This window comes from Chaetodon auriga, chromosome 10 (assembly GCF_051107435.1).
Source record: "Chaetodon auriga isolate fChaAug3 chromosome 10, fChaAug3.hap1, whole genome shotgun sequence".
Lineage (NCBI taxonomy): Eukaryota > Metazoa > Chordata > Actinopteri > Chaetodontiformes > Chaetodontidae > Chaetodon > Chaetodon auriga.
Window position 1 is genome coordinate 20,315,148 of NC_135083.1, and position 20,890 is coordinate 20,336,037.

At 42.5% G+C, this 20,890-nt stretch overlaps 1 protein-coding gene across 4 annotated transcripts; it reads left to right on the forward strand.

Moving 5' to 3' along the window:
* The first annotated feature begins 167 nt into the window (after nt 1–167).
* ano11 (anoctamin 11) lies at nt 168–18,075 on the forward strand. Of its 4 annotated transcripts, none has more exons than XM_076741739.1 (24): nt 168–297; nt 429–590; nt 1,085–1,211; nt 1,323–1,510; nt 1,624–1,731; nt 2,074–2,210; nt 2,310–2,367; nt 2,450–2,560; nt 2,644–2,809; nt 3,893–3,983; nt 5,314–5,410; nt 5,887–6,030; nt 6,473–6,610; nt 7,396–7,494; nt 7,633–7,735; nt 9,109–9,220; nt 9,314–9,368; nt 9,496–9,593; nt 11,562–11,698; nt 11,827–12,032; nt 12,128–12,264; nt 12,576–12,666; nt 13,377–13,560; nt 15,851–18,075. In XM_076741739.1, the coding sequence occupies exons 2-24, from the start codon at nt 459–461 to the stop codon at nt 15,880–15,882; spliced, it is 2,751 nt and encodes a 916-aa protein (XP_076597854.1). In that variant the 5' UTR covers nt 168–297; nt 429–458; the 3' UTR covers nt 15,883–18,075. The 4 variants fall into 4 exon arrangements, with proteins under 4 accessions (XP_076597854.1, XP_076597855.1, XP_076597853.1 ...); XM_076741740.1 differs by having other exon boundaries at nt 247–297; nt 396–590; XM_076741738.1 differs by lacking the exon at nt 168–297 and having other exon boundaries at nt 327–590; nt 13,377–13,508; nt 15,851–16,022.
* Nucleotides 18,076–20,890: the final 2,815 nt, after the last annotated feature.

Genomic DNA, 20,890 nt, shown 5'->3' on the forward strand with positions numbered 1-20,890 from the left:
TATCCTGCATAATGAGCATGTCAGAGACAGAGCGCTGACTTTATTCACCCCCTCTGACTGTTACATTATTTATGAAGTGGGGATGTGCGCTGTGCTGTATGTCTTGATGTACATCCCCTCTGCTGAAATGCAGCAAAGCACCCGCTGCCTGCTTGCTCGGTCCATTACGGTAGTCCACAGCTATCAAGCGGTAGAGCAGAGGAGCTTGACAGATGCAGAGATAGAGAAGAGGGAGAGGACAAGAGAAGCACAGACTGCACAGACTTAAGCAGCAGCCTCATTCTCATCACAGCAAAGGTAGCGTGTCAACCATTCTTTTCTCTTGTCAGTCTCTTTCTTTAAAGCATGTGTATAACTGTCACCTGTGAATTCCTTCAATGAGATTTCTTCTGCAGTGCAATTTGTATGAAAGCTCAGTTTTTGTCCAGCCACAAGACCTCCTCATCATCATCATCATCATGTTGAGGAAGGGCTCAGAGCTGCGGAAGGGAGACAGAGAGGTCCTCCTGGATTTGGACTATGGGGGTGAAGCACAAACCACAGACAGCTACGGGAGTCTGCAGAACGGGAGCTTCATCCCGCCGAGATGTGTGAGCGCTGTTTTACTTTTTCCTGTAGTGCTGCAGTATGTTCTCCTGTCATAGAGGAGCCACAGAGATATTGAAAATAACTGCACATGCACACAGCAGCCATAACCCTGCTGCTTGCTCAGCTCTTCACACTTCACTGACTTCCCTCAGACACTGCATTGAATCTAATGTCAACCTGAGAACACTGGCGTGGGGCACTGTGTGTCACAGGAAAAACCAACAATGTCTTCTTTCTGAAAGATTCTTCTCAGTCACGCTGTGAAAAGCTCACTGATCGTTTTCCATCTCCTCTTTTCTGGACATATTATTGCAAAATGGAGGCTTCTATGATGCTGTGTAATGGCACACAGGATTTATGGTTAAACCTCTTCAAAAGGAAATTAACTGTCCAAATACAGAGCTTACACGTTTTGGTTACAGTTTGTTTTCGCCTGCAGCTCTCAGTTGTTTTTAATGAATAGATTTCTAATAATAACTAAACTGGATGCTTTTAGCTTTCAGCCACAGCTGCTGATGAAGAAATGGATGGCGATGAGCCCATTCATATTCACTGTAACACAAGAAGTAAGCAGCCAGTTCCACAGCTGGGGAATTACTTCAGAGATGGGAGAACTAAAATCGGTAGGCAACATCAGCAGCTCGCATTTAATGAGTTGTCACGAGCTCACTGATGGATGACCGAGTCAGTGCTTCATTTAACCTTTCGGACCTTTATGGTTGATCTGGGTTTAGACTTTGTACTGGTGTGGGAAATACGCTCACGGAGGAAACGGCGAGGGAGGGGGAATGTGACGGGTGAGGAGGGGGAGGCCGTGCCCACTGAGGAGAACAGCAGATCTGAACGGAGGAAGGCACAGCTGGCACAATGGAGGGAGAAGTTTGTTCAGAATCTGGAGAGTGCTGGATTGCTCATGGAAAAGGTGCTGGAGATCAGGTTCAGATTGTTCATTTTAGTCTTAAACTTGGAATCTGCTCATTGTTTTTGTTGACCTATTGATTAAAAATGTATCTATGGTGCCTCTTTTCCCTTTAGGAGGAAACAGCAAATGAAAAGAAAACAATCCATTTTCTGAAACTCAGTGCTCCTTGGGATGTGTTGGTGTTTTACGCAGAGGAACTCTGTGTGAGAGCTCCATTGCAGGTTAGTGCTGCTGTTTACAATTTAATGTCCGTCTGTCAGTTGGATGGTCTAGACTGAAATAGCTAAACAACTGTTCAATGCTATGGTATTGAACATTGACGTTCAAGATGCCCATCCTCTGGGCATCTGAGTATACATTATACCTGCTAAGCATCAGCATGGTAGCACTGTGATTGTCTGCATGTTGAACATTTCAAACCAAACTCTGGGACCTTTATCACTAAAATGTACTTACTGTTAACCACCAATAACTACTGGTGTCGCTAAATTAACGGAAATTTGAAGGATTGTAACTGTATGATAAAACTCTTCACACTGCGTGAATGTGTGTTTGTCTTCCAGGCACAGCCAAATCTGGACTTAAACACATCTGCTCGGGTACTGAGTAGACTATGCATACCTAACATGATGATGGAGTCAGTGCCAAACAGGCCGCTGGACTATTACACATGTGCCTTTCGCAAGTCAAAGATGAACAGGTGAGTTCTAGCTGATGATGGGAAACTAATAAGATCAGTTAACAGTGTATCACAGTATAGAAAAATGGATTTGACTGAATGGCCGTCTCTCTTCTACAGGTTCCTTGGCTGTGACAACCATGAAAACTATTTCACTAATACTCAGAGACACCGTATTGTGAGTAACAGGAATTCCTCTCCAGTACAGGTGCTCAGTGCAGTTGTTCTGTCAGGGAGTGAGGCTTTGTGTGTTATTTCAGGTGTATGAGATCCTTGCTGGGACGGTGTACGGCAAAAGGAAGAGGGCTGAGGTTGGTGTGGACAGGCTGATAAATGAAGGAGTGTACACTGCAGCTTTCCCCCTGCACGAGGTCAGATTTCATTTACCTGCTCATTAGTCCAATATAAAACCGTTTTCCCTCTCTAACTAACATGTTTTGTTTTTTTTCCACAGGGCCCCTTTCAGCTTCCGAAGTATGAGATCCGTCCAGATGAGCTGAACCAGAGGCAGATTCTTTACCACTACTGGGCCCGCTGGTGCAAATGGTGCAAGTACCAACCACTGGACCATATCAGGGAGTACTTTGGAGAGAAGATTGCACTCTACTTTGCCTGGCTGGGTAAATGTGAATTCCTATTCAGATGTAGGAATGTGCCTAACATATCCAACCCCCGTCCACTGTCCCATGTGGATGTAAGGTTGCTTTTTTTAATGCTGATCAATAGAAAAAAGTCAAATCAAATCTCTAAATTTGTTTAAATTCAGTTGAAATAGAAAGTATATTAAGTAAGTATAGTAAGTTCTTTGGCTAGTTGTGTTTGCTGCTAAAGGTGCCTCTACTAATTGTTGAGTTGAAGGGTTAAATGAAGTAATAAATTAACTCACATTTCATGTACAGAGTGTAGCAATACTTTGACGTTAAATAGTGTGTTTTGGTTCATCAATATCCAAGACCGAGAGTCTAGAGCCATGCTGGTATGTGAGGCTGCACGTCCTAACATTCTCACACTGACAATGCTAAAACGTTGATGTCCAACAGGCATAATTAGCAGGTTAGCATGCTAACATTTGATGATTAGCACAAACCACAAAGCACAGTTGAGGGTTTGTGGATCATAAACCAAAAGTATTTGTTAAATATAAATTTTGACCTGATTAATAGCAATCCATCAAATAGTGGTTGAGATATTTCAATCTGTAATAAAGTGGTAGCCGACTGACAGACAGACCAACTGTGCCATCCTTAAAGCCATCCATCGAATAGTTTGATTGTTTTTAATCTCAGGATAAATCTTCATTCCTAAAAACCAAGTTAATATTATATGCGCTCATGAATTGGTATTAAATTAATAATCTGCAATATTTTCATGAAACATATTGTACGACAATCGTCCAGGCTATAGCCAGAGAGGCTTTCACTGTTCTAACCCCCTGCCTTATAGACTTATCTGGGAAATATCCTCCTGGTGCACAGAGAGTTGCACACTTTACATTTCAGCAGAAGTGTATGATTGGCATGGGAAGTAAAATCCATTATGTCTATGAGACAATAAAACCATGATCCTCAGCATGAGGCATGCATCTGCGACTCCAACCTGACCTCTTCAACAAGGACGTCTCGTCATTAAACAGCAGTGCAGAGGTGTACATTCCCCTGCGTCAGCCAAGAGCTGCAGCCTAATGGAGCTTTATGTCTCTGCAGGTTTCTACACAGCCTGGCTCCTGCCGGCAGCTGTGGTTGGAACCCTGGTCTTTGTGTCTGGAGTCATGTCCATGGGTACCAACACACCAGCGTGAGTACACACACTACACAGTAAACACCTGCTCAGTCGCATAACATAGAAAAAATGATAAGGAGCAATGTGGAGCATGGGATAAACAACATGTATACAGTACATGAAGAGCGAAGGAAATCAATGCACATTTCAAAGTCATTTACATGGTGAAGCTGTTTCTTACTGAACAACAAGCAGCAGTGAGGCTGCCAGGTTTGGTACCATCATGTATTTACACAGACTTGTACCAAAACTAGTGTTAAGAGACTGTTATGCAACATCTGATACTGTAGCCATAGTCCATCTCCGTACTTAATGCACGCACATTAGATTAGTATTGATCTACTTATCTTAGTTTCTGAAAGAAATGAAATAAGCATATTCTCAAAATGTTAAATGAATTATTCCTTTGATGGATACCAGAATTAATGCTCTACTTAATGCATTTCCCTCCAAGTTATGTTAAACAAGCACAGTTTGAGTTACAAATATACCAAGGTATCAAAGCATAGACTGCTCTGCATAAAAACAAACTCCATAATTACACAATCCGCACGGGGTATGTCTGTACCCAATTAATTATACATTGTTTATCACTACAGTGGGTTTACTCTACCTACACAACACTGCGGAGTCGCTTCTCTTTCAAAATAAATGTACCTGTAAGTGTTTGCACCGAAATTCTGCCTGACCATTTGTTTTGTGTTTCGCTTTCTGTTGGTACAGCATCATGTTGGTGTCAGCAACAGAGAATTCATCCCGCTATAAAGTAACAATGCTGGAGAAAATATGAGTCAATATCTCAGGAAAGAAAACAACCAAATGTCTCTAGTTTACATTGTAGATTAAAGCCATTGATTAGTCTATAATGGATGGAGAGCAGTCTGTGGCAGCAATAAACTGCAGCCATCTCATGTGATAATGGACAATTAGTGCAGAATAATCTGCCCATTATATCAATGAGGAAAATGAAAATGGACGTCTCTCAGTGAGTCCAGACTGTGTTTGTGCAGCAGATCTCATGTGTAGTCATTGTTGCAGTGAGTCATTGAATAACTCTAATAATAAAAGCACAGCAGCTCTTGGACACTGATTTCAACACCTTCAATCTGTTCTACTTTCTCACTCAATCAATATACCCTGGATTGCAAAAATCCATGCAGTTAATTCACCCAATCCCGTCGCTCACACGTTAATATTTGAGTATATGTGATTAAAAAGCCAAATCTGTATTTTTCTCTCAGATCTGCTTGGTCACCTGATACTTCAAAATCTACAAACCTGGTATTAAAACTTGAAAAACACGTTTTCTCAGTTGCAACTACCCTGTTTATGTGTCTGTCAACAGCAAGGAAATCTGCAACAGCGGGGCAGCTTATCTGATGTGTCCCCTCTGCAACACGTGTAAGGCCTGGAACATGTCAGATATCTGCACGATGGCCAAGGTAATGAGCTGTCAAATCATTTCACCAGCTAACAACCCAGTTCATGATCAGAACGCAGCTAGACTTAAAGGTAGACAGGAATTCTTGGTTACCATTTGTAAACAGTTTTAGGTGCTGTGTCTGCCTTTTTTGGAGCTTCCTCTTGGATCCAGGCTGCTTACTGTCTGGCACCTGGTCACTGTCTTTTTATAAAGTCCTGTGTTCATCCACATGCTGTTACTGACTGATCATATACACCCACTTCCCAAAGGTTGCAGCCCACACAAAAATAAGAAGAAAATAAGAAAGTACAGGCAGGAGGCACAGCTTCTGCACATAAATACACCGCCACACACTTCTAGGGGGTCATAAGTGATGATTGAAAGGAATTACTGTTGTATAAGTCTAATGTACATTGTTCCTTTTTCAAATCCTGCATAGTATACCTTTAGAGTTAGCATTTGTTTCAACTTGTACTGTATCTCTCTGCATTACAGATGGGCTACTTATTTGACCACCCAGGTACAGTCCTCTTCAGCGTGTTCATGTCCTTCTGGGCTGTAACCTTCCTGGAGTACTGGAAGCGGAAGATGGCCACCTTGGCCCATCACTGGGACTGCATGGACTTCCATGAAGAAGAGGTCTCACAATCCTTCCTTTCCTGCTTGCTCTCAGTATGAGTATTCATACGGGTCTCACTTGTCTTCCCAGAGATGAGGTGTGTCTCACATCCTCTGTGTTCTTCCACACAGGACTTTATATAGCTTTAAACAATGTTATTGTGGCAAACTAACACTGAACGTTGGATCCTAGATAAGTGTTTAATTCACTTTCACCATTTTACTTGGAATGTACAATAGATTGCTGCTGTTACCTTCTCATCCTGAACAAACACGATTAAACAACACAGTCAGACATTGTCTCTGATGTAAAGGATGCTACCACCTGACCTCTTGGGAACCTTCTACCCATTGGTTGGCAGACCTGGGGTCTGTAGACCTGAAGTCTGCAGCTGGACCGTTCTCAGCAAACCCACAAAGTGTGTGTTCATTAATGCTGGTGTCATCACTGTGTTCCCCTCAGGAGCGTCCTCGGCCAGAGTTCGCAGCCATGGCGCCCACTATGGAGCAAAACCCAGTGACAGGAGTCAAAGAGCCCTACTTTCCAGAGAAGACCAGGCTGTCCCGTATGTTCACTGGCTCCATGGTCATCATTATGATGGTGAGACACGTTTAAAAGTGTTTTAAAAATGTGTGAATGTAGCATTACTGTTAATGAAGTAGCCTACTGGTCAGTCTGATAAATGCAGTTGTTTTCTTTGGAAATAATCACCTCATGATTTGATTCTAATGCAACATCCTAATTAGGTACACACAAATACACTATGCTTTTTTCATTCTTACAGTCATTTCCATCCTACTTTGTTTCAGTGAAGAGTCTCTTTCAGTGTCTTTTGAGCTCATAGTGGTAACTGAACCCTTTTCTCAAACTGAATCCAGGTCATTTGCCCACAGGGCCGGATATGATCTGATAATCTCAGCCGTACACTGTAGGCTCAGTCTCAGGATTAACTTGTTCTTGAACAGGTATCTGAGGATCAGCTTTCCCCCACTCCTCTCCTGACAATACAGATCAAGCTGGAAAATCTAAAATGGTGAATGGCACCAGCACGCACAGTCTGTAAATGGAAACTGCAGAGAATAGTATCTGTGATCACTTACCGAAAAACAGAGAGAGTGACTCAGATTGAAGCCTATCCAGTCAAATGGCTTTCTTTTTTTCTTATTGTTGAAAAAGAATCAGCCAACCAGTGGTGGAGACAAAGATGGCTGCTCTCCATTTGGCTGTGCTGGTGTGTCACATAATATGTGGCTGTGAGGGTTAGGAAACCTGCATGAATGGAGTCCATCTCCTCAATCTCATGAAGAACGACTTCACTGAGATGCTGCAGTTCAGCTTCTTTCATGTTTTCAAATGACCTCATAGCCCCGTGTCTTCCCTCTCAGCTGTGTGTGGTGATGATCTTCCTGGTGACAGTAGTCATGTGCCGTGGTATCATCAGCGTGATGATGTTCCACACCGGGAGCCCCGTCCTGCGTACAGAGGTATATCACAGCTTCATAGGGCGTGCATTTCATTTTTCATTCTGAATATTTTGTTCTTGTAATGAGCTTTGTGCCCTCTGAGTTTGTGTGTCTGTGTATGCATACTTAACATTCATACGTGTGTGATCTCATCCTCAGGCAGGGACCATAGCCAACATCTTGAGCAGTATTGTGAATCTGGGCCTTATCCTGTTGATGGGCCGGGTCTACACTGCATTAGCCGAGCAGCTCACTAAATGGGGTAAGAATCAATACTGCTCTCTAACACCTCAAACCTCAATACTGTATGTTGATATCAGCCTCTCACTGGATCCCCACTAACTAAAAGCCGAGACTCCTCAAAGAGCAGGCGATGTCTTGAATTTGATCCCAGCATCTGCAGTAAAAATAGACGTTTAGTGAGGGCAACAAAGAGACGCTGCAGAGTGGGAGAGTGTATGCATCACTGCAGCACACACTCTCTTATTGTGTTTTTGACATCCATCAGTCAATGCATTACAGTAGATGCAACATCTAATAGCATGATTGTGGTCTGCTGGACAATAGATAAGAGAAATAATGACATAAATAATAAGAGACAGGAAACTATCCTTAGCCTCAGTCTGAACTCATGAAGATGCTCAAAAGCAGCGTCAGCTCAGTGAACCTCTACAAGCTGTTCAATTTAGGCTTTATTTGCTAGTTTCAACTCCAGGAAGTCTACTTGCATCACAGCACCTCCTTTGTCACTTTAAAAGATGGTGATATCTTACCAGGTTCTATTACTAAAGCTAGATTTTAGCTAGTTAGCGCTCAGCTAAACACAAGAGTGAACAAGACAATCAAGGTTGCAATGCTAACATGCTCAGACCATGTACCATGGTCATCATCGTAGTTAGCGTGTTAGTATGCTAACACTTGCTGACAAGCTAATTATCTCTCAAAACATGGCAAAGTCTGATGCAAATATTATTACTTTCAGTGTAGTACAGTATATAAACGTTGTGGTGGCTGATCAAGTGGTTGACCACCAGACTGTCAGACCAATACTGCCATTCCTAGAGTCACACAACTGAAATGGCTAAAAACAAGGGGGTATGTAAGCAAAAGGCTCAGAAGTTAACTGTACTGTAAACATTCAGTACTGCTGAGACAGCCAAGTTGAACTATAAACATATTTTTCAAGTCTTGTTGCGAAGAGCTGAGGACACTCATGGCCACTAGAGGTTGTAATATATCATGTTTGCAGGTCAAGTGAATGTTGTAATGGTTGACGTCCCGCTTGAGTAAATCAAACTCAGTTATTTTGGTTAATGGCTGTCTGATACAATTTACTCTGCTCAGAGTTGTTTTGTCCATTTCACTACCTTTGCTATATATATATTTGCTATAATTCCTTTTTATTTCTTGGATCCTTTTAACAAAGTTCTGGCCATTATCTCTACCAGTTAGGACGACAATATTATATTTTTGCCAATTATTGCTGAGATCTCCGAATGGCAACATGTGCAATGATCAGACAGGTTTTAAGCAATGCCCTGATCCCTAAGCTTATCTGAAGAGGCAAACAGTAAAATGATTAGCAGGGATCAAATGCCACAGTGTAACCCTCTGTCCATGTTTTCTCTGTGGCAGAGATGCACAGAACACAAACCCAGTATGACAATGCCTTCATCTTCAAGGTGTTCATCTTCCAGTTTGTCAACTTCTACTCGTCCCCCTTCTACGTGGCTTTCTTTAAAGGAAGGTGAGACATGGAGCACACAGAAATGATTTGGAAATGTAGAACATTTTGTGCCCAAAAATATTTTAACTTTGCCTTACTTCCTTGTGTGGGTAGGTTTGTGGGTTACCCCACTAACTATGGGACCTTGTTTGGGATGAGAAATGAAGATGTGAGTAATTAACCAGTAAATGTTAAATGGAGAAAATATTCCAGATCACTGCTGTTGTGTTTTCATCCAGACATGCTCCACTGTGTCATATCTGTTTGTGTCTGTCTGTCTTCACACCCTTTTGCAGTGTGGTCCCGGGGGCTGCCTCATTGAACTGGCTGAGCAACTCTTCATCATCATGGTGGGAAAGCAGCTCATCAACAACATTCAGGAGTTCATTATCCCGTATGTTTCCTGCTCAGGCATGAGTTAATACTGAACATGTTATGTTATACGATGCATATTAAGTTTTCCTGCTTTTAGTTAAAGAGTTATCAGATTCAAACCTGTCACACTTTCCTTCATGGAGCTTACGAGCCACTTCAAGGAGAGGGTTTCCAACCACACAGGCTTCGAACTTGGTGAAATGAAACTGAATTCTAAAGATAATTTAGCTGTCATCAGCTTGAATTCATAAATAGCCTTCAAAAACCAAAATAGTAAGTAGAACAGAATAAATTAGAATTAGCATAATGTAGTTTTCAGATTTCATAATATCCAGAGTTCTCTGTTTTTACCTGCATGGCATTGTCATTGTTTTTTAAGTGTTGCATCAGACTGCTGCATCCTGATTGCAGCTCTGTTTGTTTGGTGCAGTAAAGCTCATTGCTTTACCTCTGCAGTACTGGCACTATGTCTGTGTGTGTGTGTGTGTGTGCGTGAGGGTGGGTGGGTGTGTGTGTGGGTGTGTGTCTCCAGACACATAGCAGACCAGACAACAGGGAAAATTTGAGTTGCAGAGGGCTTTCGAGTTTCTGATCACGAGCGGTGCTGTAATGCAGTGTTTCCCTTCAGAGTTACCTTCAGTTTGTAGGGGCCTTCCAAAAAGAGACCTATGAGGCCAAGTGTGAAAGCTTTTCACCTTCAGCTCCAGACAAACTATCAGAAACTGGCAGCAGAGTGAAAACTGTATAGAAAAACTGATGACAAGGGTGTGGAGGTCCATGGATTTTCTTCTTCTTATCGTGTTTCTTCAACGTTTTTCTTGACCCACTTTTTAGATGTTATGGTTAGCCATTCCAGGCAAGTGACATTTTGTATTGGGACATACATGAACTTTTCTTTTATTAATATTGTAGCTGCATCCCAACTCAGGTCCTGAATTCTTTGAAGGACTTATGCCACATGTTTGTAATAGATGACCCATAGGCGAGGCTGTGTTCAGTCCTGGTCCGGCCATGCTCACTGGTCTGCTGCTGAACCTGGTTCTGTTGGAGCAGACTGCAGTCAGTAAATAATGCCGCTAGCTGTGCAGCTAACTGAGCTAACTAGCTAATGGCAGCTAGTAGCCACAGCCAAAGCTAGCTACAGCAAAGAGTGCAGTTTGCAGCAGTTAGCGGTTACTCTGGTGATACGCTGCCTCCTCTTTGTTTTGATTGACCGGGTGTCAGCATCCTCGTCTTCGGATCAGCACACCTGTTCCAGATGTCCTTTCTTGTTTATATCTGAGAAACCCGTCCAGCACCCCATCTCTGTTATACCAGGTGCTGTAAATGGAACAGCTGATGGAAGGCACCAGCTCTGACCTGCTGTGACTCTGACAACACTGTGTGAGAGTCAACATGGGGGACTGGGTGTTGTTTCCCATGTTTGTCTCTCCTGGAGATGGCAGAAAGAAAAGCATGTGCATGTGTGTGTGTGTGTGTGTGTTATTTGTATAATTGGTGAAAGTGGACATGTGGTACTGATTTGCTGAACACGTTTTTGAGGCAGACACGTCTCACAGCAGAGCAGGAATGATCTACTGTAAGATGCCAGTTGCAACGGCACAATAGGACCATCTGCAAGTGCTTTTTAAGATTTGAGCCGAAGGGACTTGTTACTCTGACAATGGCTCCAAATGAATCCAGCTATGAAGAAATGAAAAACTCATGTTCACGGCAAAACCTCAATGCTGAAATCCATGCAGTACAATATCCGTGATTTCTAGTTTGTATTCAGGATATACAAACTACAAACACTGGAGACAAGAAAGAGTGAAAGCTATGTAAACAGAAATGAGTGTTAAACGCACTAAACTGGAATCAGATAAAATATCAGAATGACCACCAGCTCCTGTTTTGTAAATGAGCATAATTAACACTGTTTTCATGGCTATTGTCATGTTTATTTCTTGTTCATAAGCATGCTCCCTGTCTCTCTCTGATCGGACAGTAAGGTGCAGGCCTGGCGCCAGAAAAGAACTTTGGCCAAGGTGCTCGGGGCCAAGGCATCCCATGAGCCTCAGCGCTGGGAGGAAGACTACCAGCTGGTGGAGTGTCAAGGCCTGTTCGAAGAGTACCTGGAGATGGGCAAGTGTCCTCTGCTGCATCTAAAAAACATCATGTCACTGCATACAATATCATACAGTGTGATGAACAACGTAAACAAGAATAATGTAAGACGTTTCGGTGGTCTGCCGTGCTTCATTGTGCTGCAGTGCTCCAGTTTGGCTTCATCACCATCTTTGTGGCAGCGTTCCCCCTCGCTCCGCTCTTCGCCCTCCTCAACAACTGGGTGGAAATCCGTTTGGACGCCCACAAGTTCGCATGCGAGTACCGCCGGCCGGTGGCTGAGCGCGCTCAGAACATCGGAGTGTGGTTCAACATACTGGAAGCCCTGTCACACCTGTCCGTCATCGCCAACGTGAGTGGATTGAGCCTGACATCCACACCAGACCAGATACCGATCTCTTTTCCACAGCATTAGCGTTGTACCATTCTTCTCTTTGCCATCCGCAGGCTTTCCTGATAGCCTTCACATCAGATTTTTTACCTCGCCTGCTCTACCAGTACAAGTTTGATAATGATCTCAATGGATACATCAACTTCACCCTGGCTTATGCACCACTCAACTACACTGAGTACCCCCTGTGCAGGTACAGTCTGCTGATTGTCTCAAAGCATGGAAACAGTGGGGAAACAGTCTTTGCTGCTAAATCCTGTATTTTGCCACTCGAATATTTCATTTCATGTCATTTTGGCCATATCCTTCAAGAATTTCAAACGGGTTCAGTTTTTCTCTTGCTGGCTTCACATCACAGACTTGGCCAACAGAGGGTAGTATTACTAATGTTTCATCCCTTGTTTCAGTCTGTTCTCATGTGCTGCTGCTGCTGCTGCATATGAATATATACCAACCATTACACAGTATGTTCTGCAGTAACTATTTTATTTATCTATTCTGTAGATATAAAGCGTACCGAGACAACAATGGAAACTACTCACTATTCTACTGGGAGCTTCTTGCTGTCAGACTTGGTTTCATCATTGCCTTCGAGGTATGAAGGGAGCTTCTTTGTCTCTGTCTGCTAATGTGTTTCCTTCTGCCTGTTTCAGTCATTTAATTGCCGACATTTTATTCATTTTTATCTTTCGCCCACATCTCCCTGTGCCTCTGCTCCCAGGCCCGTACTTGAACTGCTGCTCCTTTAGCCTTCTCTTAGTGAATGTTTTAGTTTTTCATGTTGTATTGTATACAGCTGCTATTTTGTAGCTGATGTGTAATTTTACCATGTCTCCTTTCTTTCTCCTCTTTCTTTGACACTTCCTAACTCGTTCTTCTCCACCATCCCATTACTTCTCACAGCCTCTACCTCAGGCCCTGTCTCTCTTTTCAAAAGCCTTGTGTCCCATTATTCATGACAACAATACTGAAAAATGAGGAAATAATATATTTGTCTGGGTCGGTCCATTCATAGATGAATAGCTATTTGTAACCCAGGGGAGTTTTTATGGCAGCAGGATGGTGGATGTGGGATTGACTGAAAATAAACAGAAGATTTCAGAGTTTTAGTTGCATTTTTTGGCCTTCATCAGTAGTTCCCTTGGTTGTCATGGACATAATTCAATTTAGCAAAGTCCAAAATGTGCTTCCCACATCTTTACATGCGATGCCCAACTAATTGTGTAGCTCAAGCTTCACATTGTGTGACAGGAGAGACTGTTTTCTTCAATCTGATGAGGATCTTAAATGTCTCTCCTCCTCCAGCATGTGGTGTTCTTCGTGCTTCGAGCCATCGACTGGGTCGTACCTGATGTCCCCGAATCCCTGGAGCTGAAGATCAAGAGGGAGCGCTACCTGGCCAAGCAGGCTCTGGCCGAAAACCAGGAGGCTCTGTTGGTGAGTCGAGGCCAAGGGGCCGCCCCTGCCACCCCAGGCATTTCCAGCCCAGGTCAGTGGTACATGGGACACACACACACACACACACATGCACACAATGCTGTGCAACATACACTCATTCATAAAACCTGTCAGTTAATATAAGTTGCTGTAGTTCTATGATTGAATATTTAGGGCAAGAGCAAGTTTTCACTTCTAGCTCAGGGGTCCTTAATTGTTTTAATATCAGGGAAATTGAAGCTGTTAAGCACACATAGACCCTGTTTGATATGAATTACTCCAAGAGAAGAAGCCATTTGCAGGGGGAACGTTGGTGACAGTGATCTATGATCAAATTATCAAAGTTATCCTTTAACTCTCGCAGAAAATTCATAGTTCACCCAAATCACACTAAAGCATATTTTCTCTGTTGGCCCTGTTTCTGTCTAGCACACAAAAATTTTGATTTTATGAGCAGAGAGTTTTCAGGTATCAGCATCTGGAATATCTGCTGCCACACAAATACAATGGAAGGGGGCAGAATTCATCTTGTGCTTTTCAAAGCGCTGAAATTACATTTGAAAGCCTCGACAGAAGTGTATCTTTAGACTAACAATGTCCTTGTACTGTTGTGTTTTTTGTGCGTTTCCATTCAGAGTCAGTTATTAAATTAAACACACACGTCAGTTCCGTATCAGCTTTGTGGAATCTGACCTAGATATCAGAATCATATTGTAAATGATTGATGTTGTGCAGCAGTTTGTTTTTTGCTGCGGTTCCACACAGATGATGAGTGAAACAGCGCTCCAGCAGAGTTCACAGGTTACACGCAGCATTAAACCTGTCACTGAGACTGTTGATTCTCATAAATAAATTCCAGATTTTAAAGGCTTTTAAAAGCTCACCCACCCATGTGCACGCCTCCGCAGAGCATTTGCAAAGCACCTGCGGCCCGCTACGCTGCATACAACATGATCATTAAAGGTAATCTGTGTGGGATCTTAGCCAGATATGTTGGAGTCAGATGGATTTGATTACATCCATAGACTTTGTGGACTGATGTCTGTTGGAGTAGATTGTCATTTCCTGTCAGCACCGCTGTTGATGTGTAACTTAAAAGTATGACAGAAATGACTCGGCTGGAATAAAAGGAAAAATCATTACACTTCAGAAGGAAGTAAACAGTGAACAGTGAACATTTAAATACACTCTGAGTCAAAGTTCATCCTCTGCACCTGAGGATCACAGCAAGAACATTCACATTCTGCTCAACGACAACACAGTCCCATGGAGTGTATTTCCACCTCGTCTGTGTGTGTGTGTGTGTGTGTGTGTGTGTGTGTGTGTGTGTGTGTGTGTGTGTGTGTGTGTGTGTGTGTGTGTGTGTCCCTGTGCTCTGACCCATGCTGTTGTCCTGTGTCTCATGTAGTGAATGTTGCTGGATGAGGACAGGTGAGTACTACACCACTACAAGTAAGTACATGGCATTCTCAAGGAGGATGCCATTATTTCATTAATCATAGAACTGATCAAATTAGAATGAACTCATCAGAGAGGATCATTTGATATATGTGATAAATAAGTACATAAGAAAATATATATTATATTATGTAATATTTATATATTGAATTATTGCCCAGCCCCCAGGCGCAAAACACTGGTAATGAACTCACACTACAGCCTTGCCACTGTATGTTATCTCATGTCTGTGTGTTAACTGTGGAGTTGGAGTCAGGACACAGTTAGCTAGCTTGGTTCTCTGGCTATATCACTGGTTACCAGATACTGTCGGTAAGCTCAGGTTATGGTTTCAGTCTCTGTAAACGTACAGTGGTACCAAAGCTAGCAACCTCCGCAACAAGACTTTGTGAGGCTACACACAAAGAGTTCCAACAATTAACTGCACCAAAAGCACAAATTGCTGTGTTTTTATTCTAGTTTAGGTTATTAGTAAGCTTTAGAGGTGCTGCTAGTTATATTTTTTAACTTTGGACTGAGCCAGGATAGCTGTTTTTTCCTTTCCTTCCAGAGTCGAGCTCGAACACACATACATGAGATTGATATTGATCTCATAGTCTGAAAGCACATAAGCATATTCCCCAAAAAGTTTAAGAACTCATAGTAAGTGAAACATGTTTTATAGCCAGTATCACTTTTATAACCAGTTTGTGCTGCAAGAATATAATTCAGTAGCAGCCAGCTGTAATTCAGTAGCATGTTGCAACAGAGATTGTCTGTGTCAGCTTTTTTCCCTCTCCACATCTCAGAGTGTTCAGTCTGACAGAACTAACTCTCTCCTCTGTCTCTCTGCTCCTTCCCCATTCCTTCTCTGTCCAAACCCAACTGCACTGCCTCCCCTGAAGCAAGCGACGCGTCCTTTGGAAACATGAGTTAGGACTAGCGTGGAAAACAGGAGGAATAAAAGACAGTCCTTCCCATCGGGGATAACACCCGTGAACCTTTTCCTTGAAGGGAATACTGTCTTTGCACTGGGATTTTATTTTCATTTTATGAATTAGCATACTGCTGCACAGATGTTATGATAAGCAGGCCTGTAATGGAGGCTGTACTCGTCCAAAACTATATTTAAAACTATATAAGTCCAAAAGTATATTCATTCTACTAAAAAAAAAAAAAGTTTCCACTGGCCAACTCAAGATGCAGTGTGGCCTGTTAATGCTGTCAGACTGTTTTCAGGATCTGACTACAGAGACCTGACATGTGCACCTGACCCAGCCTGAGGGTGACTATGAAGTTTGGACTCCAGACCCAATAATATTACAGTAAAGTGATGTCATCTGTTTAATGACACAGTAACTTATCCCCTCTGAAAAAACGTTTGTGCTCACCCCCAGTGGTTTTTATCCTGATGCAGTGATGTACAGGTGTACTCCTGGACTCTGTGACATCATGTTGGGTGTGGTTGCAGATGCAACAGAACACACTTCTGAACACACACGAACACACACCATCAGTGACGCTGGGTGTGGTCAGAGGTGGAACCAGAGAGGACGGTGAAACACTGCTGTTGAACCTGCTGCAAAGTTACTCTTTAAAGGGGCACTCCAGTGATTTAGTTTTGCATTTCCATACATTTGGGGGACAATGTAGCACAGTCTGAGATATCATAACTAAGTCCTAATCAAACTGTTATGTTTTACAATGTCTTTCATAGACTTGTGAACAGGGTGACTTGTTTTTGAGGGTTACAGAAGAAAACTCTCCTGTCTAACTTATTCCTTCTAAAAAACACAGGTTTGAACCATTTAGATATCTTTTTTTGCACATTATGTCCATCAGAGAGCAAACCAATACAAGACACATACTACTTGTACATTATTTCAACATAAACATGTTTTTTAAAGGATCTACATACCTACACATTGAAAATTAAACAAATAAAATAAAAAAACATGTGATGTGTGCAATTTCCAACTGGTGCAGGTCCATGTGTCCTGGAAGATTTCAGTGTCCTGGGCAAATGGTATAATTTCTGGTCACATGTTATCTTATTATGGACCTTATTTTCCCATATTTTTAGGAGACAACAGTTTTTGACAAATTTCCAATATTGAGTGAGAGCGCTACAGCCATGAAACAGGTTGCACTGTAATCCCTGCGGGCATTTGGTTTGAGCACTGACACTGCAGTCCACTAAAAGTGTTTGTTTTGCCACTGACAGACTCAGAGTGTTATTCTACAGACACAGAGATCGACCTACAGAAATAGACTTTTTTGTTACAGAGTGAAATCCTTTTTGTTTACCCTTAAATTTCTTTATGTGCACAGCTAAAATGAAATTGTATTTGGCAACTGTGGTCTGTATTTAAAGCCACCCGCCAAGTTGAAATAATTCAACCTGATGGCCACATGTCTCCAGGACGTTCACTTTATCATTGAAACAAATATTTGACAATGTAATACAGTGGAGAAACCACCGGCGACTCCTCCTTCTTCACAGCTGCATTAGACTGTCTGCTAAATACCTCCATACCCCCAGCTTGTAATGCAAGCTTCCTGTCAAACATTTATGGTCTTTAAACCCAAGACAGGTTATTTTTTCAGACTTGGCAAAGCTCCTGCAGTGGGAAAGACAACATAAAACAACATACTACAGTACATCCCATAATGAGTGACCAGTCTATCTGTGTAGAATCAGTGGAGCGCTCCTCCAAACTGAGATCACGTGCTGGTTGTTTTCTTTATGGTGACCTTGAAGTCAAAGTGCACCTACCTTTTACCACTCGCTGATACTGTAAAAAGAGTCTGTTTTCCTGTTCATTTCTAAAAGGCTTTGATTGTAAGCTGTTGTCTGTTGTCTTCACTGTGATGAAGAACATCTGCACCCTCGCCTGCAGTGTGTATGTACTGTATATACACATTCAGTATACTGTAATGTTTACTGAGCATGTTTGTCTTTTCTACTCAAATGCTCTGCAGAGTTTCTTGTGGAGGGTTTCTGTGCGTTGCTGCTGTATGATACTGTAAACAGGAGTGAAATAGTACCACGCTAAAGGACATATTTTGTGTGTGAGCTGTTTTGCATTTCAGACCTTTTAGAGCAAAATAAATCTAGTTTGATGAATGCAAACGCCTCCATAGCGTGGAATTCTGAAATGCTGATGTGTCAGCTGGGAGATACTTTTCTCTACTGTGCCTACAGCACTTTAATGTTATCACAGCTTTCCATCTACATTCTCCTCTGTCTTCCTCTTCTCTCCCTCCCCCTCATAGGATGTAATGTTTTGAAGCAGCAGAGACCTGCAGACAGATTAACACGACGCTGAGTCTGAAACAGACAGGTGTTCGCTGATGATTTCTCGCTTCCTCTCCCTCCTCCCCTCACAAACTTCACCGATGGCAGTGACCTTGGGCATCTCCTGACTTCTATTTTATCTCCTCCTGTTCCTCTTCACCCATTTCTGCATGCTCTCCTCCCTCTGTCTCTCTTATTTCATTTTTTTGTCATCCCTTTTTTCAAATACGCTCTTTCTCCCTCCCTTTCCTCGCTCATGGCCACATTCATCTCCTGATTGTTATGATTGCTGCGCGTTCCTCTGCCATGGCCTGCAGGAAGAGTGAGTTAGTACATGTCAGCAAGCACAGGTATGCACTGTGGACACCGGCTGGCTCATTCACCGACTGCTGGAGCAAGGAAGGAGAGGCTTGCATGCACGGGCTGCAAAACAAAGATCCAAATCAGCCACAAGGTAACGATGCAACACGCTGCAACATGGTATGTGAAGGAGGCTAGCCTGAAAAAATAAAACCTAAAACCTTCTTTTAAAAACATCTATTTGCATTTCTGCAGATATACTGTACAGCTAGATGATGTGTCTGAGCTCAATATGAAACTAACAAGAATATGTTGGCAGTATTGAAGAGCTGTGTGTAGAATATATGCAAAGTCACATCCAATAATCAAACTGATCTTCAATGCAATGAATTGTTTTTGAATTTTTAGACATAAAAAAAAAAAAAATCATCAGGTGGCAGTTCCACATAATGTTGACAATCAGTCATTTTGAATTGTCACACATCCCTGTGTAGATTTTGTATTGAGCACTAGCAACAAAACAAAGAAACCAGATTAAGACAGCCGCATGTCATAAATGTTAATATTCTACTCTGTTAATAACCAGTGAATCCTCACTGACTTCCAGTTGGTTGGTCATTACAAAGTCGTGTTGTGCAGTGAAACAAAAGACAACAAATATGTCTGTATGTACATATGAATTTTGAAGAAATGTGTACAAAAATGCTGCAAACGACATGTGGAATATTATATATATATTCCCAGAGCACCAAATATCAATGCTTTGTCACACCTCTCGGCACCTCATACATACGCACATGGTACTCTTTAGCTTCTACATGAGACACACCCGCAGACACCCATAGATAAACCTGGCCACAGGTTTTGTGAGGTCAGGTTTTGGAAGAGCCATTGTGAAACTCACTTGGCAGTGCCTGACTTCACCAAACTTCTAATGATGCTAATCAAAATCTGGGCCAAGAGGTGGAGCGTGGGTGGAGCTGCGGCAGCTTGAATGAAACCTAGTGGCTAGCTTTACTGAGTGCGGCCATGCCAATAATTCTTCATAACTTTAAGCCTTAATGTACTTTAAATGAACAAGTTATTTAAAAATTCACCTCCAATACAGAGATTAAAACTTTTTTTTTCTTTTTTTTTTTTGTACCGTAAGCATGTTTATTTCTGCTGTAAAGGTGGGCATTTAATATGGGGGTCTATGGGGCTTGACTCACTTTTTGAGCTAGTCTCAAGTGGCCGTTTAGGGAACTGTAGTTTTTGGCACGTTGGCTTCATTTTTCAGCCCCAGAGGTCGCCACTTGGGACGCACCAGGCATTCAGCTAACTCTACTGCAAACCCACCAGCAGCATGGTGACAAAGTGAAGAGCAAGAAAGTCCACAAATTGGAGGAAGGTTGGGGTTCATGGATGGGTCAAACAAACACATGACTTTCACCGAGGAGACCGGAGTTCATGTCCTGTGAGAAACCAAAAGTAAATGATCCTGTAAATACTCAGATCGTGCACTCTGTAAAGCCACTTCAAAATATTTATTTTCTCAGTTTCTCTCAAACCTTTAGTGACCTGTTTTCTCCTAACAAAAAGGGGACAATTAGAAGTCCACCACTGCTGAGTAAACTAGTGTCCCGAGGTAACCTACAACCCCCACCACCACCACCACCACCACCACCATTCTTTTCATGTTTGATTAGTGAACATAGTTGATACAGCAGCAAGCAGGGAGCTCTGAAAGAGATGAGAGAGTTCAAGCATGCCGCAGCAGCTTCTCTCTGTCACCAACTCCACCGTTTGACGTTTAGTGAAAGCTACATACAGGCACGCACACGCACACACACACATCCACAGGTATTTCTATCAATCTACACACACAGTGATGCAAACGCATGCATGCACAAAGACTAGCACGCAAACTTGCACTTTTGCATGTGAGGATTTGTGCCTGTTTGAACTTGACTGTGTAAATGCACAACTCACACACTGAAGTGACACAGTACATGAACATACACAATGCATGTATTGTGTGAATGTATTGTTTTGTTGATCACATAGACACACACACACACACATTTTTGCATGTACACACTCATCGAGGAGCAACTTTTTTTCTCTGCAAGGCTCACTGTTGCCTCTTCTCTCTGTCTCTTTCTGTCGCAGAGCAAGTGCTGAAATGAGACACTAAATAACTATTAGAGTTAGAGGAAGGGCAAGAGAAGGGGAGGAGAAAGAGAGAAAATGAGAGAGCTCTTCCCCAACAGTAGCAGAGAGAGGGTGGGAGGGAGGGAGGGGAAAGGAGCGAGAGGGAAGGGAGAGCACAGGAGCTTAGAGAGGGGATCTGCATTGTAAGTAGCTC

Excerpts from the sequence above, each read along its gene's own strand:
- ano11 (XM_076741737.1), top strand. The coding sequence starts at position 378 with ATGAGATTTCTTCTGCAGTGCAATTTGTATGAAAGCTCAGTTTTTGTC. Across the intron at positions 7,495-7,632 it reads GCCCCGTCCTGCGTACAGAG|GCAGGGACCATAGCCAACAT; the intron begins GTATATCACAGC and ends TCTCATCCTCAG. Across the intron at positions 12,265-12,575 it reads ACTGAGTACCCCCTGTGCAG|ATATAAAGCGTACCGAGACA; the intron begins GTACAGTCTGCT and ends TCTATTCTGTAG.